The 26726-nt window shown below is 50.3% G+C and overlaps 1 protein-coding gene across 3 annotated transcripts in view; it reads right to left on the bottom strand.

The window, feature by feature from the left end:
* Positions 1-1540: 1540 nt before the first annotated feature.
* The window catches only part of Dis3l2 (DIS3-like 3'-5' exoribonuclease 2), a 395417-nt gene continuing 370231 nt past the window's right edge, over positions 1541-26726 (bottom strand). For 2 of the 3 annotated variants that reach the window (NM_001109007.2, NM_001172159.1), the window contains 7 exons: positions 7443-7626; positions 6718-6804; positions 4442-4589; positions 4046-4176; positions 3828-3932; positions 2724-2825; positions 1542-2028 (listed from right to left, as the gene is read on the bottom strand). In NM_001109007.2, coding sequence (NP_001102477.2) covers positions 1888-2028; positions 2724-2825; positions 3828-3932; positions 4046-4176; positions 4442-4589; positions 6718-6804; positions 7443-7626 — 898 coding nt within the window. In that variant the 3' untranslated portion in view covers positions 1542-1887. Of the gene's footprint in view, positions 2029-2723; positions 2826-3827; positions 3933-4045; positions 4177-4441; positions 4590-6717; positions 6805-7442; positions 7627-26726 lie in introns of all 3 variants that reach the window. The other variant, XM_087567088.1, reaches the window with a different exon arrangement.

The following is a 26726-nucleotide window of genomic DNA, read 5'->3' as shown; positions in this document are numbered from 1 at the left end:
AACTGCCACCTGAGAGGTGTATGGACACAAGTTCATCAATGCACTCATCAGTGCTGAGTGAATAAACAGGAAGAGAAGTGATTCAGCTTTTGTGCTGTGGGAAGATAGATGACGGAGTCACTGGGAGGCAACAGAAGAGGACAGAAGGGTCTAGTCCTGGCCAGGTGCAGACTGGCTGCAACCCCTCAAAGGGAGAACTGAGACTTCCATTTGTCAGATAGGTTGGGGCAACCCAGGACTGCCATGGTCTCAGGAGTTCTCAGTGATATGATGTCTAATCTGAGGTGAAGCAAGCCTGTTGTACAAGCTTCTAGTCCAGCACCTGCTCTCTAAGCAAGTCCAGGCTGCAAAAATTGTCCTTACTGACCGGTCAGCTGCTCCTCATGGGGGTTAGGGAGGTGGTGTCTCAGCCCCTTCTGTGTCTTGAGAGAACCGAGTACTCAGCACAGCTTCCTTAAGGGTTCTGTGGGAGGCAGTGAGAGGAGGGAATGGAAGCCCGGGCTTGGCAGACCAGAGAAGCTGCTGCTTCTCAGATTTGAGGGATGGGCTGTCAGGCTGGAGATCCAGGACTAGGAAGGTATCAGACTCTTCTTTACCCAGTTACTGGACCACTATCCCTCACTAATCTGTTGGTCTAGGAAAGAGAGCAGAAAGGAAATCCTAGGCGTGGGAGGATGGGCAGCTGAAGGCTGAGGCTGACAAGGTATTGAAGAAGGCAAGGAGCCCAGGGCAGGTGGGGTGTCTTTGCTCTCATCAGACAACAGCCCATCCTAGGGCTGTGATATCCTTGCCAGTCACTCACTGCAATGAACCTGCCAGGGGACTCCACAGAATCTTTTTTGAGGAAAATCACCATAACCATATCAGATGGGTCTGTTAATCCTGCTGCCACAGGGAACAGGGCCTTGGTTGCTTTACTTTTCCTCCTAGATTCTAGTTGCTTTTGAAGCCAATTCATACTTTTCCAGTTTGGTGAAAGGAGAATAGGTTGTGTCCAGTTCCCTAAGGAAGAGGCTGCCTAATGGTCATGAGGGTAGGATTTGCTAGTACTTGGGATGCTAAGTAGGTGGCGGGGTCAGGTGGATCTGGTGTGAAGTCCTCTGGCCTTCTGGAAGGCCTCCTTCTATGCATATCCATGCTGGGTACAGGTTTGAAACTGCAGGTATCGAGGTACCTTACTCATATCTGTGAACAGGGCTGCTGGGAGTTTTGGCCTATGATATACAAGAGGCAGAGGTAGTACCCACCTCCCCACATCCCATGGGTTGGCAACAGAGGAAGGGTGGGGAGGGCTGGCCACAGCCACATGCACAGGGTGACTGGCAGCTCCCTGCTGTGCATACTAATTACATTTTTAATCAGCTAAGAAGGAGGCTGCAGCATCAATCTGCCACACATGGCTCGTGCATCACCCTGAAGCTGGCAGGAAGGTCCCGAGCTGATGACCCCAGCTCAGCTGTGAGGAGGATCCTAGGGAGCCCCTTGCCCTTGGTGCACAGGCCACCCAGCTGCCATGCTTCCCCGTGGCATCCACACAGACTGCAATTCACACTTGATTTTATTCCATGACACTGATTTGCTGAAACCCCCTGTTTCCTGGGCAGGGAAGGGCAGTGGGTCGCCTGGTAGAAGCGGGGCTGCCTGCCCAGGAGGACTGGGATTCTCTCTTCTCAGGGAAGCACTGGCCAAGCCTCAGCATTCCCTGCCCTGACCCCTAACCTTCCAGTTCATTTAAAAATTGAGCAAAAGTAAAATAAAATGAAAAAAAAATAAAAACAAACCCCTGAGTTGTTAAAAACCAAATTAAAAATCCCCTTTGGTGTCAGAAGGTCCTATTCCTAAAAGCCAGCAGGGTAGGGCAGGCACAAGCCTGGCTTGGGCTAGCATTCAGTCCTCAGGCTCCTCATCAGACTCCTTCTCCAGACCCAGGGAATGCTCCGGGCCTGGTCGCTTCAGGATAGCACTGTACTTGAGGGCTGTGGCCTCTGCCTGCAGGACCACATCCACCAGGCTGAAGATGGTGATGACCTGTAGCAGAGCCAGGAACAGGGAGAGGACAGGGCAGGTAAGGGCTTGCAACCAAAGCCAAGCTGACTACTGAGGCTCACTTACTTCCCCAAGCCTATGTTGCCTATCTGTAAATGGGAGTCATGGGGTATGGGAAGACCAGTGGCTTCAAGGCTCTATGCAGACACTTGTTATTCAGTGGCCATTCACAAGGATCAAGAGAATGGGCTGGGCTAGGCTGGGCTGGGCCAGCCTTTGGAACAAGAGGGATATAAGAAGCTTTGATTAGCTTCTCAAAAATTCTGAAGTTATGTTCAGGGGAGTGGGACAGTGCCTGTCTTTACCTATAGAGCAGTGGTTCTCAACCTGTTGTTCAAGACCCTTTGGCAAACCTCAATCTCCAAAAATATTTACATTATAATTTATAATAGCAGCAAACTTATAGTTATGAAGCTGCAATGAAAATAATTTAATGGCTGGGGAGGGGGTGTTACCACAACACGAGGAGCTGTATTAAGGGTCGCTGCATCAGAAAGGTTGAGAAGCACTGCCTTAGTGGGTGCTCCCATATAGAACCTGGCAGTCTAAGCCTCAGCTGGGGACCGTGGAATCCCACAGGAGAGCCTGTGGTCCTGGGGAGAAATGAGGGGCAGACAAGGACCTAGAGGCACATATTTGAGACAGAGGTGGGCTTAGGGACACAGTAGGGGACTGACCTGCTGTATTGGCTCCTCTTCAAGGTCATCTGGCTCCCAAACAAGAGTGAGCTCTGGCTTCTTCCCCACCTTCTGGAAGTGGTAGGACCTCAAGGCCAGTGCCTGGGGGTGTGCACACCAGAACCTCAGGCTGTGGCCTTCAGATGCTTCCTCTGCCCTGACCTATTTCTGACTGGCTGGAGGGAGACTTTGTACCCGCTACCTTACTGCAGCTGCTTGCTTGGCCAGAGACATGGGCCACCCTATCCCTGGTCCATCTCAGTCAAGTCAACTTTGGCCAAAGTAGAACCTGAAGGTGACCCAGGACCAAGGGACAATTTGGGAGGGTGGTGACTGTAGGGGAGAGAAGAGATCTGCCTAGGTGTATTCAGCTACCTGCAGGTGAGAGCCCGGTAACTACAGAGCTGACCCAGATCTGACTCCCGTCCTGCTGCATGAACCACAGGTGCCTGATGGGTTTGGCTGCACTTGGCCCTTTCCTGTTCTGCTGTTTTTATGAATTTCTCTTCCAGTGCAAGGCTCCACACTTCCCTGGTGTGTGGAAGGAGTTCAAAGCTAGGGGCAGGAACCAAGTGGTTACTTGGTGACTATAGAGCAGCTAAAATGAAGCCCCCCAAGTGACATTACAGAAGGCACCAAGAGGACTTTGAATAAATTGTCACCTAGGGAAGAAGCCAAGGCAGGACAGGCTTCACAGTGTTCAGGGCAGTGCTGGCCATCCTCTGGCTTCTCCTTCTCTATGTTTCTATAAAAACATTCCAGGTCCCTGCAATCCCGGTTTTGTTCTGAGTGCCTGGGTTTTTAGGGAAGAGTTCAGACTTGACCCTTGGCCTGAGGTCCTGTCCCAGGTGGGTCTACTTGGGGTCTGGGCTCTGGATCCTTTATTGCCACATGCCAGTGAACACTCCTGCATAGCTTATGGGTAGGGACAGCAGGGGTCTCTTTAATCCCACCATCTATGCTTGTGAAACTATCACGGGCTTTTCTGGGCCAGGGGCATATTTTCCCAACAAGGGAAATGGCAGGGAATAGAGTATGCTAAGTCCTTTAGTGTTTGGTTTTGCCTGTAGGTGCATGCCTCCCACGCACACCAGGGACACTCACGTTGCAGTAGATGCGTTTTTGTACCCCAAAGCGCAGTACCAGCACATCGAAAGCTTGGTTCAGGACACCCATCACCATGGCTTCAGACTCCAGGGGGCCGCTCTCCTGTGGGAACAATGCTCTAGCCATAGCATCCTCCCAGGGAGGGCCTGCACTGGTGCTCCATACACAGGAGGGTGGAGAAAGGGGAAGAAGAAGGGGCCAGGCTGGACACTCACTTTTACTAGAATTGAGAAGAAGAGGCCAATGCTGAGCTCCTGCACACGCTTAGAGGCCATGCGGCGGTCATTGCAGTGGTCGGCTTGCTTCTGTAGGGCATCAGGCTCCACATCTGGCTGCTCACTGTAGCCTGGGGGAGAAGGTGACCAGGGTTGCTGGTGCGGGTATTGAAGAAGGTTGTGTGTTGAGGGAAGGGCTCTGGGGCCAACTATGGTCCCAGGCTTGCAATAAGTCTTACTAAAGCTTCCATCATTTGGGCGTGGATGGACAGTGTTCAGACTTAGGGTTCTCTGTCCCTTGGCGTGTCCATGATCACAGTAATATGGTCACTTACTCTGAGAGTGGGTAACTATTGACCAGCAAAGTTCTTCCCAGGCCAGAGTCATGTCCCTTACCCAGAGCAGCAGCCAGGAGGCGGTGCACTATGACGTCAGCAAAGCGGCGGATGGGAGAGGTGAAGTGTGTGTAGAGGGGAACGTTGAGAGCATAATGCCGGAACTGCGCCTGGTCCTGCAGCATCCCAGAGCAGAAGTACAGTGCCATCTGGAGGGAGAGCGGGACTAAGCCTGGCTGGGTCTGCTGGGTGGTGAGACCCAAGCTTGGCCCATGGCAAGGTAGATATGCACCTCCCTATAAGCTTTAGGCAGCTGATCAAAGCCAGCCAGGTTCTTGGCTAGGGCCATTCTACTTAAGCGGATCTCAGCAGCTGCCGTGGAGACCCTGTTCCCACTCAGGATACATGCCAATCATGCCTAGGGTCTGCCAGGGCTCCATCCATAAGGGCAATGCTCGAACAGCTCAGAAAGCTATGCCTCTGTTGGGTATGGGATGTTGGGAGCCCTCAGGATGCTGAGTGGCCTCTAGCACTGTGGCACTAGCCACCAGGGCAGCTGTGCAAGGGCTCTTCCTCCTTAAGGCCTGTGGCTGCTGAGTCCCTACCAGGAATGATGCAGAGGAGTTGCTGTGGACCAGTTCTCCTCAGGATGGGTCTGAGCAGCCAGCCTGGGTTGAGATAATTGCAGACAGGAAAACATGGCCATGTTGGCCCAGGGCTGTGAACTGTCTTCTGGAGACACGAGCAGAAGCTGAGGAGGCTGCATATCCCTGGCCAGCACAAGAAGATGCCAATCCCAAGGGAGAACAGCCGTAGGAGCAACTCAGCCTCTGATGAGCCAACCCCACTCCCTCTGCCCTGATCTCTTCTCAGTTGACTGTCACACTTGCCACAAGTCCAAGTTCCACAGTGCTCTAGCATATGTCAGCCAAGGGGGCAGCTTGTTAGCTTGCAAGCCTGCATCTGTTTGCTTCTGAACAACTGTCCAAGGTGATGCACAGGTCTAAGAGACCTGAGGGAAAGGAACCACTGAGCTGCTGTAACCCTCAGAACAACCTAGCTGGCCTCAACCCTGCCATGGCCCTTGGAATCAGCAGCTGCTGTCTAGAAAGATGCTCACTCCTCTGAAAGCTCCAGAGTGCCTGGCCAAACGACAGCTTTCTCTGGCCACTCCATGTACATAGCCCTAGAATTCAGAGTGTAGTTTCCTGCTGGATCTTGAGCTACATCTGGAGCAAGCTGCTGGAGAAAGAGGGCATAGTCTTCGTAAGTAAGAAGTCATGTTTGTCTTTGTTTCAGTGGTGGCTCAGTTCCTGAGAAAGGCTAGGGTGAAGAGGAAAGGGGCCCAGGGTCTTTTGGTCAGTGTAGCTATCTCTGGTCAGGGCAACAATCATGGCTTCTCTGCAGTGGCTAGAGACCACTGGGGCAACCTAGCGTCCTGTTTCAGCAGCTTTCTTGGGAACCAGTCCTCACTCCTCACTTTTGTGCTGCTGTTGCTGTGCCCTGACCTGTCCCTGTCACTTGTCACTTTGTCCTTGCCATCAGAATCCTGGGGGCAGAAGCACCGTACAGGGCACAGCCTAAGGTCCTGTGTGCTCTGTCTAGGGTAGGTGGCAGGGTGGGGAACAGGCAGTGGAGATTGGGAGCAGGGAACAGGCAGCCAGGTCCCCAAATGGCCCTGATGGCTCCATTCCTAGTAGAACTAGGAGTTATCGGGAAATAAATCAGCTGTGGCTGGCTGAGGCTACTTGACTCTCATGAACAGACTGAACCTGCTGAGAGTGACTGACCCTTGAAAAATGGCCTGCCACTGCCCTGGCAAATGCTGGGGCCCACAACTGACCCCATTAGTACCTGTAGCTCCAATTGACCTGCCAATCTCCTGAGATGGCTCCCATCTCCAGGATGCTTAGGCCCTGCAGGGACTGCAGTGCAGGCTGGAGGGCTGTGACAGGCTGCTAGGAGCCAGCCCATCTGCTCATCTCATAGCTGTCACTTGCTTGGGGACATGGGCCCAGGCTTAGGAAGACTGATTCTCCTGGCCAGACTGTAGCTACAGTAAAGGTAGAGACCTTTTCTCTTGCCTGGGGTCTCTAGCAGCCACAGGCCATACAGCTCTTGAGAGATGGAACATGCTTTTGAGCACATAGGATCAATTCTTCTGGAGCTCAGTGCCTGCCTGTCCCAGGTGTGACTGCAGCTTCTTTTGCCAGATAGTGTTCCTCAGTTCCTCTCTATCCAGAGCAGAGCAAGACAGCAGTGTGCTCTGTACACATGGTTCTTGCCAGCCAGAGTTATAATTACTACTGGGATCAGGGACTGTGTGACCCTCCTTACCTGCATGGGCCGGGAGTACATGTTGGTGAGCACCTCTTTCCGGGCCAGAGAGTACTTGTCATCTCCAAATGTGTTGGTCAGGCTTTTCTAGAAGTAAACCCCAGAAACCTGTATGAGATATGGTCAGGCCTGGGAACAGGCTTGAGGCTCATTACTGCTAAGTATCTGATCCCAAATTTGGGGAGGTAGAGACGGGTTCCCAGGCCATGGGCCATGTTGACCACCTGCAGGGTACAATGATCCATAGTCTGTGTCATACAATGGGCCTAAGATGATCTGTGCTTACCCAGTAGGCCAGCTCTTGATTAGAGGAATCCTCTGCCCACTTCACACCCACCTCCATCTTGGAACATGGGTGGGAGGTCTCCTTTTGGTGGGATGGGCAAGGACACTGGTTCTGCAGCCCTATATGCTTAGCTCTGAGAAGGGAACATGTGAAAAGCTTTCCTCTAAGAAAAACTCGCTTTCAGTTATCCTAGCTCTTAAGGATCAGTCCAGTCCTTGCCAGAGGCCATGCCAGTGCTTACACCTTGAGTAGTCTCCTTTGGTATAGACCTGATAATAGAGATTGCCCCTAGTGGAATCCATCTTCTCTACTGCAGGGAAGACCTGGGTAAACAGGGAGGGACTAAATGGGGGCAGAGAAGTCACCACCAGCCAAACTTCTTGGCTTTCATCTCTTTTCTCCAAGAAGGGCTTCCCATTACCTGCCCACCAGCACTCACATTTAGGGCCCCTGCAGAGCTGACATCCATGGGCAGCCCCATCTGGTCACAGAACTCCACCAGGTCACTGAGCATCTTCGTCTGCGGTGGGGGATGCCGGCGCAGCAGGGCCTGCTCAGGGAAGGTGCGGAAGATCTTGTGGGCCACTGCCATGTTGGCCAGGAGCATGAACTCCTCTACAAGCCTGTGGGAGATGGATAGTAACTAGAGGGACCCTGGAGGCAGGTGACACTGTCCTTGTCCCAAGCTTTTGCTCAGCTGGTTCTCTTACACCTTAGTTCTCAGTGTAAGAACCTTCCTGCGACCTGATCTAACTGGTTCTTCTAGCTCTTTCTCTTTCATCTCCAAGGTCAGGTTTTCCCAGAGTCAACTTGTCAGTAATGACTTTCACTTTGGTGATGTGTGTGGTCTCCTGTCTCATTTCTCACTGAATGGGGATGCTCTCAGGTCATGCCTGGTCCAGAGATGGTGCACAGTAAAGATCTCTGGTAAAAAGACTGGCCAGGCTTCCTCTGGGGCTCACTTGTAAGAACTAGCATTCTTTTTTCCTTTGCTTCAGTGAGATTAGAATTACCGTAAGTAGCTGTACTGTAAGTAAGCACATGTGGATAAAGAGCTGAATAGGAAGATGAAAACATGTCAAGGCCCTGGTGAGAAGAAGCAGGGCCTGATGGAAGATGGAGGAAGTGCGCCAAGACTGGGAAGCCAGGCAAAGTTAGCGTCAACCAGCCCTGAAGTTCGTTACCCGTATTTCAAGCCTGGGCAGGCAGGTCTCATGCTATTCTCCCCTGACCCTTGGGGCTCCCTTGGTGAGATACGTGGATTGACAATGAAGTCTTTCAGGAAGGGAGTGTACACCCTGATACTACTGTACTCAGAATGTCCTGTGTGGAAAAGCTTGCTCCCTGGGCAGGCAAGAGCCATTAGAGACCTTGTTCAGCTTAGAGGAGACACCTCAGAGAGTTTGGCAGTATCTGAGAAAGGCTAGGATAAATCCCCCTACTGGAGGTTGATTAGTGTTGCTTGGTCAGACCTGTGATCTAGACAAGTTCTTGGAAGGAAAATCAGACATATAGAAGGGGGTGCTCCTCCTCCCAGACTGGGCCTGCTGTGAGGAAGCTTGCCTCTGCTCTGCCTGGGTGCCTATTTGCAGTGCTTTCTCTACAAAGACTAGGTAAGTGCCTTAGCAGTGAAGGCCACACCAGGTGGGGCCTGGGCACACCTGGCTCCTGTCATGGGGACCTGGGCACACCTAGCTCGTATCACAGGGTCTGGGCACACCTGGCTCCTGACAAGAGGACCTGGGCACACCTGGCTCCTGTCACAGGGTCTGGGCACACCTGGCTCCTGTCATGGGGTCTGGGCACACCTGGCTCCTGTCATGGGGTCTGGGCACACCTGGCTCCTGTCATGGGGACCTGGGCACACCTGGCTCCTATCACAGGGTCTGGGCACACCTGGCTCCTGTCATGAGGACCTGGGCACACCTGGCTCCTATCACAGGGTCTGGGCACACCTGGATCCTGTCATGGGGACCTGGGCACACCTGGCTCCTGACAAGAGGACCTGGGCACACCTGGCTCCTATCACAGGGTCTGGGCACACCTGGCTCCTGTCATGGGGTCTGGGCACACTTGGCTCCTGTCATGGACAACTAGACTCAGCTCAAGAAGAGAAGTCTTTGTGCTGCCCATTAGCCTGTAGTCAGAGCTTTTTAGGCCATTACCCTTCGTCTCAGTACCCAACCTCTTCTTGTGCTTATCAGTCAGTACCTGCCAATCACCATCACTGACCATCAAGTCTCTGAGACACAGTTTGAATTCTGGTTCTACCACAATCTTGTTGTGGTACCCCTAGTGAATCACAGACCTCTCCTATTCTTCCTTCCCAGAGTAAGATGATGCTAACATCTGATCACTGGGCTGGTGTAAAGGCAGAGGAAACATGTGTTCTGGGCCAGATATTAGGAAGGAATATCAACTAAGACACAGTGGTACTTTCCCGTCTTCCCAGCCACCATAAAAATGACGAGCACATCTGCCTCAGCCTCCAGAACTTGGGGATGCAGTCTGTTCCTGCTCAGACTGTTACACAAATGCTCAGACATTTGTGGACTTGACTACTCAACAGGCATTACTATGGGGAGTCAGGCAGGTCTCCAGGCCTTTTCTCTTTCTGCAGTCTCAATCCCTGTGGACCAGAGCACACAGTCTCTTCCTTGTAATCCCAGGGTTGAGCTAGAACTGCAGTTTATCAGTGAGGCCGGCAGGTGGCAGCAGGACCCCACACCAGGACTATGAGGATAAGTCTGGCAGGCAGGCAGAAGCGGGGCTGGGCTAATGGCTCAGGATGGGGGCCCTCCTCCATGCCCCCACCTACAGGTCAGAGACTATTTTGGGATGAGCCAGACTCCTGGTCCACAGGAACTCCTCATGAGCTCATGTAGGGAGACGAGAGGAATGGGGTGAAGGAGGGGACACTATGGGAAACAGGCGTGAGAAGACTCCAGGGAAGCAGCTTCTCCAGTGACCATGACCCTACTACTTATCTTCCCTGGACATCTGCACAGCCCCTTAAGCTGCCGAAGGCCTTGAGAAAAGAGCTGCATGTCTAACCCTGACCACAGTCTGGCATGACTCTGGTTGCATAGGCTGGCCTAGCTCAAGCACCTTGGTGTCTGCAGTTCCCATTCCCATTAGCAGTCCTTGTCCATCTGTCCATTTTCCCTCCCTCTGTCCATCTGTCTTTCCCTTCCTCTCTCCCTCTGAGTTAAGACATCAGCCCAGGAATTCTTCACAACATTTTGGCAAGAGCAAAGCATTAACTGAAAACCTGTCACCAACTAAGAGGATGGCACAGCAGTAAGTCCTCACCTCTGGGTGCTTCTACGGTGGCTGTGGGGACCATTTTTCCCCCACCTTGCCCTTAAAGTCCTCTTACACCTGCAAGTGGAAGGGGAGGGAGCAAGCATGTGCCCACCACAAAGGACCCAGCAGATGCTGTGGCCCTGGAGCTCCCTGACTCCCAGGAGGCTTAGGATCTGAAGATGGACCCCAGTGGAACCCCAGGACTGCTAGGCTGAGACATGGCCATGCCAGTGGCAGTCAGAACGCCACTGAGCTTAAGATCCCCTGTGGGGCAATCACCCCACGGAGAGGTGCCCAGATCCCTCCTCTCACCTAGCAAAGGCCCCTGCTGGCACCTGTCTACCCTTGTGCACTTCTCACAGTGATCAGCAGGGGGCCATCAGACTCTTCCCTCCCAGCCCTGGGACGTGGCAGAAGTCACTTAGAACCCAAGAACTGGGGGTTGGGGATTTAGCTCAGTGGTAGAGCGCTTGCCTAGGAAGCGCAAGGCCCTGGGTTCGGTCCCCAGCTCCGAAAAAAAAAAAGAACCAAAAAAAAAAAAAAAAAAAAAAAAAAAGAACCCAAGAACTGGGCAAGAACAGCCTCAGAGTTTACAAATTGTGGCCCAAAGTTCAGGGGGTCCCTGGTGTCCCAGTTGCTGTTTCTTTCTTAGCCAAAGCTGTCTTTGGGCTGAGGGTTCTGATAAACTGGTTGGCTGTGGGGGCCTCTGGCAAGTAAGCTCATGGATCTGATCTTTACTCTCTTGTGGGGAGAGGGGCAAAGTCTCATACAAAAGCTTGGAGACAAACTCAAATGATGCCTGTGCTAACCCAGGGCATGAACCAGGCTGGAGCACATTAGGGAATGGGATTGGGAAAGTGTCCGAGGGAGGGCTGTCTGGGTTGCCAAGGCTTAGACTCTCCTTCTAGTCTGGGCACCTGTCTTCAGTCTTAGGGCACCTCCTCCCCAGTGACAGCATCACATAGGCATGAGATCACTCGGCCCTCCTGGGGATGGGGAGCTAGCTGGAGCCCAGCAACTGCCTGACAACTGCTCTAAATAGGGGCTCAGGAATGGCTGACAGCCAGAATCACCTTCCAGAACAGCAAGCCAAGCCCTCAGAGATGGGGCCTCAGTCCCAGGCCTGGCATCTGCTGAGCATCTGGAGCCCTGAGCCACTGGGGCCTATAACTCTGGAGGTCTTGGGTGGGACTGTGCAGTGACAAGAGGCTGTCTGCCCGGACATCATGGCGAAAGCTCCACAGCCTCTCTTGAAGCTCTCCCTACCTGCTGTCAGGGTCTGCAAGGCCTGGGGAGAGCGGACAGGTTTGCTGCTTCTCATCGCAGGGAACAGCTGAGCCAGGGCTTCACATCCTGGCAAGCAACAATCAGCCTATATATAAGTACGCACCAGAGATGCACATTCCATATCATAGGAAAGGCAGCTTCTGCCCAGAACTGTTCTAATACCACTTAGAGGGAAAGGTTCAGATGCAGAGGTCTATGAGCTGCCAATGTATTATTAGTACAGGCATTCTTTACCTTAGGAAGTGAGTATGCTCAACACAACCATGAGGGAGCTGCTGGACACAGTGCCACCATCTGAGGACCCAGACTGGGCTATGTTTATTTATTTGTGTCCTAAATGTATTTCTTATCTACTATTTACATAACTTTTTGAGACTGTCTTTCTCTATGGAAGGTCTTTCAGACTCGCTTGAAACTTATAATCCTCCTGCCTCAGCCTCCTGACAGGAATCAGACAGTGATTAGGAGAGAAGCCTCTGAGCAAGGCAGGCATGCTGACCAAGCAGAAATCAGTGATCAAGTTCCTGGCCTTAAGTAAGTACCACAGACTACAGTGTGTCTACCCTGGCCTAGCTAGACCTCCTCTTGTCTGGGCACCTGTCCTTACTACTTTTTTTAAAAAGAGCAACAGGGTATGCAAGAGTTGTTCAAATGCTCCAATTCTAGGATCTGGGCTAGCTTTCAGAAGTGTCCCTTGCTCTCCTACCACACTGTTACCACTGTTTCCAGGTCATCATTTCCTGTTGCTCTGTTGCCTTCACACCAAACAGGGTCATGTCCCTTCCAGCAGGAACCACTGTTTAAAGACAGCAGTTCCTCTACCTGGTAAAACAATGTGGTGTGTTTGGACTGCGTCCCTCTTCTTCCCTGCTGCATCCTACTCTAGCCGTACTGAAGTTCTGAGGTCCTTTCAGCTCCTGTCCTTTCATATTACTGTTCCCACAGCCCAGAGTACAAGTGTGTCAGGGCTGCTCTTCGTTCAAGTGCTTTCTTTGGCTATCGCTCAGTCTGGAAGACAGCATGAGGAACTCTCTGTAAGCATCCTCTTGGTCCCCATCACAGCACCAGGCCTTCGTGACTGCGATGGCTTCTTGGTCCTAGGCTCTATCTCATCTCCATCCCTAGTACATGTGCTAGTCCCAGAGTGATAGTCAACGACCTGCACAGAGTGAAGAACTACTGGGAGCAATGGCATCAGGCTCCAGTTCAGGAGGTTGGGCCCCTATCACTGTTGTCCTTTCTGTTTGGTTCCTAGGTGCTTCTAACTCCCTAACACTCACTGCCAGGCAGGCTGATAATTTGGGGCCACCAAGTCTCCTGATCTTTTCTCTACAGGCCCTAACCCATCTACTGATGGTTAGTACTACTTCCTTAATACACAGCAGCAGAGTTATTTACAATAGCAATGGCTGGTAGGCTTCAGCCTTTAGAACTAGCTGTCTCTTTGTTGGATTTCTTACTCATCTTTTCTAGCTGTGGCCTCACAGATACACTCACAGCAGGACTCATTTCAAGGGATGCCAAGGAACCAGGATGAAACACAAAACTCTAGGTGGAAAGTCAGGAATTGAGGGTATAGGCTTGGATCCTACTTGGGAGCTGGAAGGTTACTGAGCAAGGAAGATGTTTCAAATAAGCATGTGGGAACAGTTGGGGGTGGGGGACAGAGCAGGGTCAGTTAGGATGAGGGATGAAGTAGTAAGAGAGCAGCACAGGGCTTGAGTGAGCCAGGTGAGCAAGGCGTGTGCACTGGCCCTCAGGAGGCCAGAACAGAGGGTGGCAGTGGCAGAACAAGGCAGAGGGACATGGAGGAGCTGCAGCAGGCTGACCCTGGTAAAGTGATGCAGAGGCAGAGGTAAGGGACCCTGTGGCTGGCAAGTAGAGGCAAGCCACCAGGGTGGTAGGGCTGGGGAATATGGTTTAGAAAAATAGGGAAGGATGATAAGTCAAGTGCAGGCAATGCTCCGTTCAGTTTTGGTGAGAGTCGGTGACAGAAGGAAGGCAGCCAGGGGCCTTTTATTATCTTCAGACAAGCTGAAGGTACTCTAGGAGGCAGGGGCTCATGCTATGAGAAAGCCTGCAGAAAGCCATCCAGCAGGTCAAGAGGAGGGGAGGGAGAGTCACTGTCTTATATCTCCCTGTAGAGCAGGTTGAGTTCCCAAGTCAGGGCAGAGGAAGGGCCTTGTAGGCCTTGACCATACTCCCTGCAGGAACCATAGAAAGGCTGGCTCATAGCAGCTAATGCTGTCCCTTACAGACCCTAGAGGTCACAGCACTCATCTGACACCATGCTGCAGCTATCAGGAAGAGAGGACCCTTGCTCAGTCTTATAGCCAGCCAGTCAGGGACAAAGAGGCTAGATGCTACATTTTTCTGGACTCCTCATCTAGCACGATGCCCCAGAGCACTGTCCTTGGAACTGTCAAGCCCTTTGGGGAAGTGAAGAGAAGAGAAAGTACTGTACCCACTAGGAATAGCTACTTTACTGTGGCCCAAGGACAGGAACAGGTCCAAGAACTCAGTTTCTTAATTGAACAGTGAGATGCTGGCACTAACTTTGGGTCTCACCTCAGGTGGGGATGTGGTGATAAGAGAGGCCCTGTCCAGACTCATCCTCCTCAGACTCTGCCTTCCTATTTTCTACTCCTCTGCATCTGGCCTCTCAATACTGCCTGGCAAGGGAGGTGAGGCCTATGAGATGTTCTACCCTGAGATCCATTTTACCTGCAAACCCAGAAGAGAAAGGCCTATCCCAGCCACTTCACACCCAGCTTACTTGCAAAGTGGCCTCAGAAGTGATTTGGAGCTGAGCTGTTTAGACTGAAGCCGACAGGGCCAGAGCTGAGCACCTGTCTGTGTATTGCTGAAACCTGAAACTGCATCCATTTTTAAAGACCAAAACCAAGTGAGAGATAGAAGAGCCTCTCTGCCCTCAGCCACCAGGGCTCTTGTCAACTTTGTGGGAATCTCATGCTAATGGAATTAGGCCACTCACAGAGATTGTTCAATTAGCGCTTGGCGAAAACTGCTAACATGGAAATTTGATAAGAATTGCTCCCAGCTAGTTTCAAATTCATTTCTTCTGAAAACCAAATTTCCCCCACATGGGCACATCCTCACTGTGGGCTAAGGAGCCCTTGGGCTCCTCAGTAGCTGTGAAGGCAGCTGCTGGGTTCTCACTAGAGCTGTGTGCTGGAGCATGACTCTTCTCTATAGCCCGGCAGCCCAAGGTAGGAAGACAGCAGTCACCCTCACGGAGACCCGCTGCTCTCTCAGCGGCCCCAAATTGAGTGTAGTGTGGTGGAAAACTGCAAGGGAATGGAGCGTGATGGGAAGTCAGTGGTCTGACCAGCACTAACTTGAGAGCTGCTGGGGGTGGGAAACTTTAGAGATCTTGTTGCAGTTCCCCTCTGAGGCCAGGCCAGGGTGGAGCTGGTGGCTAGGGAGCTGGAAAGTGGAGGCCTGGGGGGTGGGGAAGGGGGTGCTGCTGCAGGCCAAGCTTCAGGGGAATGGGAGGGGCACCTGGGGAGGAGAGGCAGCAGCAGACTGATAAGGCACCCACCATGGCCTGACCACAGGGCCACCCCACGTCACAGCTAGGGCCTTTCACTGACCCCTTTCCTCCTGGGCTCCCTGCAACCTGCTCAACATTTTGGACGTTCCCATAAAACCACAGGGAAATGAATGGGGCCTAGTTCACAGGCATGGAAAACCCCAGAGGAGCAGGTCTCTGGAGCCAGACATAACAGGACTTGTGGGTGAGGCCAGAGCCAGGTTTTCTAGTCTGTGGGGCTGAATCTACTCCAGCCCTTTCTATAGGTTCAGCAGTGGAGTCCTGCTGCAATGAAGCATGTTTCAGCCATGTTTTTCTAGTTCAAAGGAAGTCTCCAGAGGCTGGGCGTCCAAGTGCAGCCCTCTGGCCCTGCCAGAGGGAGGCCCAGTGCCTGTGGTAGGGAGGGGGAAGGGATTGCTCTCAGTCCTTTGACAGCACTGAAAGCCCTTTGTCAGCGTAAAGCTAGCCACGAAGCCTTGCTCTTCCCAAGGCTTAGCTCTGCACAGAGGCACGGGGCAGGCCTGCACGTGGGCAACAGTCCTGGCCCATAAGCAGAACCAGGCGGTGTGCCGTGTGGCCTTGCAGTGAAGGGTAATTGGGCCTTGCTGGCTCTCTTATGATGTTGACACACACGCCTTTCTCTAGTTCCACTGAAGCTGGAACCGCGGGTTAGAGGAGGTGTGGCCAAGGCATACAGAAGCACATCACCTCAGGGAGCCACTGCCTGCCTGCAACAGCTTTTTGGCCCTGCTCAGACTCCTAGCCAAGGCCAGTGCTCCCTCTTACACCCAAGTAGAGGAGCCTGACCCTGTAGACCTGCCCCAAGGGCAGAGCTTGGATAAGCTCAGGGAAACCAACTGTGTCACCTCTGACTTTGGGAGGGATCAACTTTGGTTTTGAAGCTAGAATTTGGGTGTTAATATGTTCAGAGGAGAAGGGTGTTTTAGAACACACAAATTCTCTCATACACACACAACTACAAGAGAGAGCTAGAGAAGAGAGAGGGAGCCAGTTACTCCTGGGCGCTCAGGCTGCTCTGCTTTATCGAAAGTGTGCTTTGCTCACCTTCAAGAAAATGCTTTTGCTTGGGCTGCTAGGGGGTGGGCCCCGTTTTCCAAGGCCACCCTGGAGTGGTGAGGCCACTAATGGTGGACGGAAAAGAGAGTGCAGCCAAGCTCTCTGTGTGCTTTGTCATCCAGCCCAACGAGTGAGTCCTTTCTCAGGAAGAAACTGTGGGTCTTAATGTGCACAGAGGGAAACTGAGTCTCAGAGGCTAATGAAGATGATTAGAGCCAGACTGTGGCAGGGTTGGGATCTGGGTGGGGCACCCACCAAGGCCTGCAGCTGTGACTTTACCGGGCTTTCTGGAGTTGGGGTGGCTATGCTAAGGGAAGGAGGTACAAGCTATTCCCTTTGGAGAACCCTGCTCTGGGATGGCACATGAAATCCAATCCTTGCAGGGCTTCTGCTCCCCAAAGAACTCAAGCCTCACTTGGCCCAGCCCCTCAAACTCTTTTTTTTATTTTTTTAGATTTATTTATTTATTTATTATATATAAGTACACTGTAGCTGTCTTCAGATATACCAGAAGAGGGCATCGGATCTCTTTACAGATGGTTGTGAGCCACCATGTGGTTGCTGGGAATTGAACTTATGACCTCTGGAAGAGCAGTCGGGTGCTCTTAACCGCTGAGCCATCTCTCCAGCCCTCTTTTTTTTTTATTAAATGTCACCTTTTCTTCCCCTTTACCAAGCAAGTTAATGTATTAACTAACCCAGGCAGCCCACCCCAAGCTGGAGGCAGAGCACAACTAGATTTGCATGGTAGGGTTGCTCCTGTGGGTCTGAGGGATGGCCTGTGTCCCAGTGTTGTTTGGTTCCAACCAATCAAGAGGACACTAGAAGTAACTGAGTGCTCCTTCTGAATTGTAGGTTATCTCTGTCGGGCAATACAAGACCAGGCCTGCAGAGGCTGTGGGAGGAACCTGAGTGTATCTCTAGGGAGAGACATTAGTGGAGGGAGCCCTGGGATGAGCTGCTTGCTCTTTCCCTTTCCCATGATGCACTCTGCACCTGCAATGGGTCTAGCCAGAACCAAGCATGAACTGGTTTCTGTCTGCTGGTCTGAGGCTCTGGGGAAGACCAGGACAGATGGAGTAGCAGACAGACTGCATCCTGGCATAGGGACATAGTCAGAGCTGTCTAAATTGTCAAGTCACTAGGTGAACTGCCCAGGGCCGTGTCCACTGGCTTCAGTCTTTGGAGGGTAAAAGGGAGATGATACTTCTTTTTCATCCTCTTTATGGTTTTGCTGACATTTAAGCTTGTATCTGAGTAAGCCATAGCCCCACCGTGCATGGGGGCAGAATTTAAAATAAGCTTTTGGGAAACCATTAGGGAACCACCAGCCCTAATCTCCTCCCCCCGTGCTCCCCAAGTCCAAGGCACAGGTGAGGGGCATCCTGGAACTAGACACACTTAGGTTGGAGTACAGCTTCTACAATCATCCTTGCTTTGCTCCAACCCACCAGTTCATGGACAAGCCGTGGTTGGATCAACTCTCAGTGGTGCCCGTGTAAGTTTGTTCCCTCAGCTGCTCTGTCTACAGCAGTCCTGGCTTGGGGGCTCCACCCACCTACTTGTGATTTTTTTTCCTGTTCTTCCCACCCCTTCATTCTTTTGGGCCAGTCACAGCTAGCTAGTACTACTAACCTGGGTGGCTCAGACAGCTCAACTGCCTTATTTCCCAGTACCTTGAACAGTGTCTAGGACATAGCAGCCACTAAATACTTTAAAATATTATAATGATATATAATTAATATATAATTTATGAAGGTGGTGGTGGTGGTGGTGGTGGTGGTGGTGTGGAGGTCTTAACCATGTAGGCCAGATTGCCTGGAACTTGCTATACTACATAGACCAGGTTAGCTTTGAGCCTATGGCAATTTTTTCTAAGTCTCCTGAGACTATTTGCTTTGTTTATAAAGACCAGCACCTTACCGTTCTGCACATGCTGTTTTTGCCTCAAGAAAACAGAGAGTAAGAACAATAAACCTCATGGGGAGACAAATGCCTCTAGGTACAGCCTGGGCCAAGATCTGTGTCACTGAACCCACAAGAAGCTAGCAGGAGTGAAAAGGTGCCTCTGGGTATCTTAGTATAGGACTCAGGAGGTGACAGAGTTTGCCAGGCCCTGACAAAGTCTCTGCTGGAAGTGAGGACTCACAGAGCATCCTCTGCAGCCATATTCGTGGAGCTTAGTTGGACCAGTGCCTTGCTTTTTTTCCTGATTGGTAAGGGAGTTGATGAGGGCTGACCAATGTGACCAATGTGACCTGGCTCTTCCCCCTCCTCTGCCCCGCTTCCTCTGCAGACCCTTGGGAAGGAAGGTGTGGGGAATCTAGGCCTGAATGGTTTTGGAGATTCCAGAGACCAGCTAGATGCTGATGAAATGTTCAGGGACCAAATGAGCCACACTAGAATCATAATTTGCTGCTGTTTTATAGAAATACTGGGTGAAAGACAATACACATTTTTAAAGAGTGAAAATAGAGCTCTTCGGGGCTAGGCTAGGGTCTTCTAGGCTAGGGTTTCCACGGCTTTCTCTCTCCTTATTCCTGCTGGACAACAGGCACATGAACTTGGCAGTCAGAACCTGAGACAGCTTCTGCAGGCCTGGTGGGACCTACTGAACTTGCCCTGATCAAATTTTTACATGTCTGTAGACAGTTATTACTTAAACCCAAACAGGGTGAGCATGGTAAGTAAGCCTCCTTTGTGGGTGACCTGATAAGTGAATACTCCTGTCCAAGGGCAGCTGCTCTCCTATAAACACGAAACCCAACAGATTAAGAAAAGCCTCTTCCCACCCGGGCTGTTTCCTCTGCGCTAACACTTGTCTTATCACCCACTGGGATGCGGTCTGTTGAGTCTGGCAAAGCTCATTAGTTATGTGACTTTAAAAATATTGACCCATGGTTTTATGAACTGGGTTCAGAGTGCTTTAGATGGACGTGTTCCCATCCAGCGAGTTCTGGGCTTCCCCAACATGTGCCTGGACTGCACCCGACTTCCTCGCATAGGCACTTCGCCCTTCCCACCTGGCAGCACCTAGGCACCACTCTTGTCCTCTCTATGTCAAAATATAGGCTCCCATCTGCCACCTGCTCACAGTGCACTTGCCTGTCAAATGAGGCCCCAGTTGAGAGAGGCAGTGCATGTACTTCCCGCCCGAGGCTTGGCATCTCTGTGAGCCTCGATCCTAATTCCTTTGTCACCCTGTATGGTGTGAACATGAAATGCCCCCATAGGTTCATGAGTTGAAGGCCTGGTTCCTTACTGATGACACTGTTTTGGAAGGTGGCAGAGTATTTAGGAAGAAAGGGCACTTCGGGTCGAGTGATGGGGATTCTTGGGCTCTATATCTTGTTCCTGACCCCTTTCTCCTGCCATCTGCTGCTTCCTGGCCACAGCTAGGTGACCTGTGTTGCTCCTACCTCATGTTCCCACCACACTGCTTACCTGACCTTAAGCTGATTGAGCCCAAGGACATTTCTCTCATCATGCCCCCTCTCAGGTATTTGTCAGGGATATTGATTTAATATGTCTGTCTTCCTCAGTGGGTTCTCTGAGCCTTTATTATTTCCATGCACTGCACAGTGCTTGGCTCATGCTGGGCAAGCAAAGGAATGAGGTTTACACTGGAGTGACAGTACACACAATGACTATTCTTCTAATCTGTGAGGTACATGGTAGAATTTCCCAGGGATCCTCCTCTTGCAATCTGGGCCATTTGTGGAGCCATTTTTTTTTCTAGGCTTAGCAGTGGGACAGAGCTGTCTAATGTGTAACACAATCTGCATATGGGCTCTCTGTGATGAATTCTGCATCTCCCTGGCTGTGGATGACTCTACTGAGGGTCTGAACAGCACTGGCTTGGCTCCCATGGTATGCTTGCCTGAACAGAAAGGTACTGCAAGAACTATGGTAGTAGGTGTGGAGGCTGGGGAGTGGGTATCCTCATGTGGATGGCAACTTTACCTCCCAAGAGCCCAATGGCAATAGTGGTTTTCTGGTCATGGTAACTCAGTGGGTACAGGGATGGCACTGCGAACCCCACAGGGCCTGTGGAATCTCAGGTTATTCCAGAGAGGAGTAGACAGTTCCTCAGTTCTTCTCTTAGGGGCCAAGACACTGCTAAGTATTCCATAAATATGATTAGCACACAGGCTGTCAATCTCTTATCTGAAATGCTGAGACCAGAAGTGCTTCAGATTTCATTTTCAGATTTGTGAATATTTGCATAGACTCCCAAATACAAAAATATGAAATTTAAAATGTTCTAAAATCTAAAACTTGAAGTTCATAAGGTATTTGGTTTGTATTCCAGATCAGTGATTCTTAACCTACATTATGAACGCCATCTAGAGTAAATGGAGGAGACAGGAACCTGGTGATTTAGAAGGAACAGAGGCGTGCCAAGGTTAAGGACACAAGGGGAAAGTACTCCATGCTTTCAAGAAGAGGTATCCACCTAGTGTCTGCTGAACACCTCCAGTGCTAGCTGTGTGGGGCACTGTTCTTACTTTTGGGCATATGGATAAACATCTCCAGTGCTAGCTGTGCAGGGAACTGTTCTTGCTTTTAGGTACATGGATGAACACCTCCAGTGCTAGCTGTGTGGGGCACTGTTCTTGCTTTTGGGCACATGGATGAACATCTCCAGTGCTAGCTGTGCAGGGCACTGTTCTTGCTTTTGGGCACATGAAGTCAGATTACCTTCTATCAGAACGTCATCAGTGCTACAAACTGGTTTCTTCTCAGCAGTCCCTGGCTGGGTCCCAGGTCTGCTCTAAGCACTGGGAACCAGAATCTAAAGAGAATCCAGTAAAGCCTTTTAATACATACTCTCCACCTCACAGTCAAAAGCATTCACATTCCACTGAGTTACCGAGGCAGAGGCAAGAACCCGCCTCTTGCAGTACTCAGCAGGGGACTGGTAGTTCTGAGACTGAGGGTTATGTTAACAATTCGAGTCAAGTTTGATGACATCAGCACTGGAAAATTCACTGAGAAGTCAGAGGGAGTGAAAAGGGCATTCTGTTTCATGAGCAGAACAGTGATGAATGGCATTTCTTACACAAAACGTAGTGACCACCTGACTAGTCTGGTTACACTGAAGGATAGAGGACACTTTTAGCTTAAAATGGTGGGCAGCCTCACCAGGCTCCAGGGAAGAGGCACTTCCTGATGGGATGGGATGAGGTGGGGTGGGGTGGGGTGGGATGGGAAAATGCATGTAGTAATTCAGTCAGTCTGGCTTAGTTGGCAGGTGTGGTATACAAACATACAGAGTCTCAGAGAGTAGAATGGTGCAGAACTAGGAGGTGTGTCTCAAAGTCAGCTCTAGGACACATGTCATGTGTCTGCATGAGACAGGCACTTTGCTGTGTGGAGACCCACTGTAGCCTTGCTTGGACTCATACCTCCTTTCACCGGGAGAATTCGAACACTTGCCTCATCTTCCTAAGGATTCTAGGCCCCCACAAGACCTGGTCTTCACAGCTACCACAGTGGGGAGGCGACAACTACTCTGATAGCCACTGGGGCGGAGACAAAGACACACAGGGCAGGGTTTCAGTAAAGTCAAGGGAAAACCCCTCGACACTGTGGTTACTCACTGTTGGGGAAAATGTCTGTGCAGAGTGCAGCAGACTCTGCAGAAAGCATTTTCAGCTGGGCATGGCACTGCTGTCACGTAATCTCACTTGGAGGCTAAGACGGGAGAATTGCAAGGTCAAGGACAGCCAGGCCAGCTTGGGAAATTTAGAAAGGCTCTGTCTCAAAATAAGGAATTAAAAATAGCTAAGGATGCAGCTCATGGAGCATTTGCCTGGTATGTCTGAACTTTTAGGTTCAATCTCCATACTGTAAAAACACAGTATAACACAGCAGAACACCCACACCCTTTTTATATAACATAAATATTTTGAATAATCCTCAGTTATTAAAACCTCAGTTATGTCTAGCCAATGTCATTAGGAGGAGATATATATATATATATTATATATATATGACATATATATATATATGTGACAAGGTTTTGATGCTTCAAACACTATGACCTCTCTCTCCCCAGTGAAAACAAGAGTCTACAGAACAAGTGTATTCCTATCATTCTAAACAGCTCAAATGTTACACATTTGTGTAAGCACCACAGCTAAGGTCAAACACCCAGGAGAAGGCAACCACGGTGTCTTATGTGAAGAAATAGGGGACAAGAAGGACACAGATGAAGATGTTACAGCTTTTGAGATAAAAGCCCCTGCAGGTGAATGGAGCACCTCCATCCCAAGGGAGGCCTGACTACAGAATCAGAGAGCTCCAGCCTTTAGGGATAGGGTGGTGAGAGCACAGTCTCCACATCTAAGGCTAAGCTATATCTGCCTCTGTCAGAACAGTCCCCCTCAAAGTGGTGCTAGTCATCCTCTGGCTTGCTCACCTTGGAGCCTGGCCCAGCAGTGCTTAAGGTGGGTCACTTGAGGATGCCCAGTGAGGTGGGGCCACAAGTCAATGGAATGATCTGTGTTTTGTACCTCAGTCAGGCTTTGCTGGTTGGCTTTGCAAAGCCATGCCTAAGTGGGGTATTTCCTTCCACTTAACTCAGCGGACACAGCTTGAGTCACTCTGTGAGATCCCTTTCCAGTTGGGTGCCCAGCACAGGAAGACCTATCCTCAGAACAGTTAACATGTCCTCTTGGCCTTAAATAAGGCAGGCAGCAGCTAAGTGATTTATAGCCATCAATAGCCTTTGTCTGTCATCAAGCATGGCAATTCCTTCAGGCTCTGGAGGCTTCCTGCCCAACCAGCAAGGAAAAGCCACAATGCCTCAGAGTGCATGGAAGTAGCAGTGACGACAGATTAGAAACACTTCCTTATGGAGAGCACAGCCAAGAGCTGAGTGAGCCAAGCATGTTCTGGTTGCCTGCCAAGTAGCTGCTGGAGGTGATGGGCATGGGCACCTTTCTCCAGGCTCAGGCCCAACCTTAAGTCCTGTGGCCTGCTGTGGCCTGCTTCCTGGAGGGCTAACCTGTGAATATCACAGGCCTCTGGTGCTTGGGGAGGGTGTCTAGTGCAGGCATACTTGCCATTCTCACTTTCTGAATGTGTCTAGTGTCTGGTCCAGCATCCTGATAGAGAGAGGCTGTGGCTCACTGTCTACTGGACAGCAGTGTGTGGCCTGTTCATTCACTGGGGATACAGGCCCAAAGATCACAGCCTCTTCTAGAATTTCCTGAAGTCTCAGAGAGGAACAAGCCTCCTTGGGTTTGAAAGCTGCTGGATGACTATGTGCTTATAGAAATTGGTTCTGGAGTGCCTCTGGGTCGCGGAGGTGTGTTTGCATAGGTGCCCAGAGATGTGTGCCTGCACAGGTACCCAGAGAAGGCAAAGGAAGCAACTTGGTCAGGCCAGGAAACTGAGAGAACGGTATAGCTATGACCAGTATGGATTCAGAGACAGTAAAAATGCTGATGGCCATTAACTCCTACACCATTGTGATAAGAGCATGTCACCATGTGCTACAAGGCGTCTGGAAAGGGAATGACTGAGGGCTCCACATTACACTGGAGCTGTAGTCCCAAGAGACTCCATAGAAGGGAAGAACTGCAGTCATCCCTTAGTTAAGGAGTTAAGGAGTTAAGGAGAGGGAGTGGCAGAGTTAAGCAGAGACAATTTAACTCGATTCATTTAATGCCACTCTGTGTCAACCAAGGGCATACTTTTAGTAAGTAAGGTCTTTGTGAAAGCTGAGAAACAGTTAGTTGTATGAGTTCTTGGTACTGTGAATTCTGTCCTGTGGGAAAATCTCTGGGGTCATCTTTAGGTAGTTATTTAGGTTGCAAAGCAAGGAGTGTGCGAAAAACTGAGAAAGTTCTCAGAGCCATGGCTGGTTCTCTCAGCAGTCTCTAGGGACTGCTAGCCTTGGGTCTCTATGCTCTTCGTGTCTGTTCCAGTGATTGCAGAATGATTCTGTTCATCTTGCCCAGGACTCAGGAACTGCAAACAGGGCAGGTGAGACTACAAAGTGCTGTAGGTCCTTCCTGCAGTCTGAGCATCTGGCCAAGAACACAGACCTCAGTTGTGATGGACACCATTTGGCAGCAGACAACAGGAGACAGAATAGCTTAAGAGACCTTAGTCTGGTGTGTGGCTCATCCAGGAGGCCATGGAGAGCTACATGCAGCCCGCTAGGGCTATACACAGGCAGCATGGAGGAGTCCCTCTAGCTTGAGATCCTTGACCATCTTGGCAATGGATATCAGAGAAAGGAGGGGTGGGGCAGATGAGAGGGCCATAGGGAATTTGGAGGAAGGAGCAAACATACTGGTATGGTGGGTTAGCAGCTCTCCTCTAGGGTACCTTTATGATCTTGGGGTTGTACCCTCAGTATTCAATCACAGGATCAAAAAACATTAAATGCTCTGGGGCTTACAGATCTCTCTTAACTGCAGAATCATGCAAGTTTCTTCAGCATGTTCATGTGGCATGTTCATTAAGAATTTCTTTACTATTCCTTGGAATGGTAAGCAGGGCCCAGAATTCAACTCTCCTGATGGGTTTCCCTAAGGGGTATGGGTCTAAGTACAGTGATACCACACAGGGAATGAGTGTCTACATAACCATGGAAAGGACTGGAGGGTCATCTATAAGGTTAGGTCCCTAAAAGACACTTAAAAAAAACAGAGAACAGATTATTGATGATTCCATCTGTGGCTATCCCAAAGCTGGAGAACACAAGTCACTGATTCTAGAGTTGCACTTCCTTAGTTAGCCAAAGGGATCGAAGTGTTAGGAAGTCCCCAGTTGGCCAAAGATCAGGAACCAGAAAGTGGTGCTGCTCACCTCTATTCCTCCATGTAAAGAGCTAGAGCGCCTTAGGCTCTGCTCCTGCTGTCTAGTCATTACTGCCTGACTCTAGGCTGACAAGTACAATACCCACAGTCAACAAAGGATTCACATCCCGAATAGGCAGAAAAACACACCAAGGAGAAAACCTAGAAAATCAGGCAGAAGTTTTGAAAAGGCCTGAATTCTTGTCACTTGATAAGTGCAATTACACAGGATGAACAGTTTTATTCCTAGGTCTACACTCAAACAGAATACATGCATGTGCACACAAAAGCATATATAAACAGACTTATCTATAATAATTTCAACACAGAAACAATCAAAATGCTGATTAGATTAATGAAGAGTAGATAATTGGGTTTTTTTGTTTTTGAGACAAGAGTCTGAGTAGCTCAAGATGGCTGAAATTTCACTATGTAGCCAAGGATGACCTTAAACTCTTGATCCTCCTGCATCCACCTCTTAAATGCTGGGACTACATTATACCTGACTCTAAAAGCCTTTCATAGTTTGTCTGCCTACTAGAACTTGATGATAAGACTCTATTGCTTAAGACACCACACATACTTGTCACAGGACATGGAGAAATAAAGTTGGTACTAAGCAGCTTCCTCCCTGCTGTTTAACCTTCATCGTCCTGAAAGATGCCTGCAGGCTGCTGTGGGAGTCCTCAGTACCATTACGTAGCTGTGAACCCTGTGAGCTGCAATAGTGAGCAGGGTGGTGAGCTATGCCCATAGGTGCAGAGTGCTGCAAATAGTATGAGGTAGCCAGTCATGCACTGGCTCAACTTAAGCCTACTTTACAGGAGGCAACACACACCTGGTATTGTAAATCTAGCCAAGAACTCTTGGCTGGGGAGCTACTGTTAATATTTTGCTAAAAGGACACAGTCTAACTGCTCTCTAAGTCTGTGTCTTTCTACCCATAAGTTTGTGCATCTCTTAGAGCTCATCAGAGAACTATTTGTGCACAGTAGATGGTGATGACTGGAGTGCCCAGCCACAAGTGGGGCCTCCATATCATGCCCACCTCCAAAGCTCAGGTACTATCTCAGAAAGAACTAGAGGTCAGGGAGGACCGGGGAGAAACAGCATCTTTTGGCCATGACAGGATGCTGCATTCAGGGTCTCACAGCAGCCATGTTGTGCATAAGACCTGCACTAGATCAAGTCTAGGCAACATTCTGTCATGGAGTGGGGAAGAGTTTGTGAGCCTCAACCTTAGCTGAGGACCTATGAACAGCTGGAAGCTTCTGGGATAGAAATTAGTCAGTTTTATTTAGGGGTGTAGCTCTTGGCAAGTCAATTCATACCTAGAAGTATATGGACAACACAAATTAGAGTCAATGCATTATGAAAGAGGAGGAGAAAGGAGGAAGAGGAAGGAGGAGGAGGAAGAAGAAGAAGAAAGAGGAAGAAGAGGAGGGAGGGAGAGGAAGAAACAATGACAATGACAAGAAGCTGGGGGAAGTAGGGAGGAAGGATCTAGGAGGACTTAGGAGGAGAAACTGGGGTGGATATGATCAAAATATAGTATATGAAATTCTCAAGGAATTGGGGCCTTCTGCATGCCAGGTACGTGCTCTACCTTCAACTTTTCAAGAGAAAGCTCTGCAGCAATGAAAATGAAGGGAGCACAACCATATACAACAATGGCTTCTCATTA

Source organism: Rattus norvegicus, chromosome 9, assembly GCF_021556685.1.
Source record: "Rattus norvegicus strain SHRSP/BbbUtx chromosome 9, alternate assembly SHRSP_T2T, whole genome shotgun sequence".
NCBI classification, from domain to species: Eukaryota; Metazoa; Chordata; class Mammalia; order Rodentia; family Muridae; genus Rattus; species Rattus norvegicus.
The sequence above is the reverse complement of the archived record's forward strand: the minus strand, read 5'-3'. Positions and strand labels throughout refer to the sequence as shown.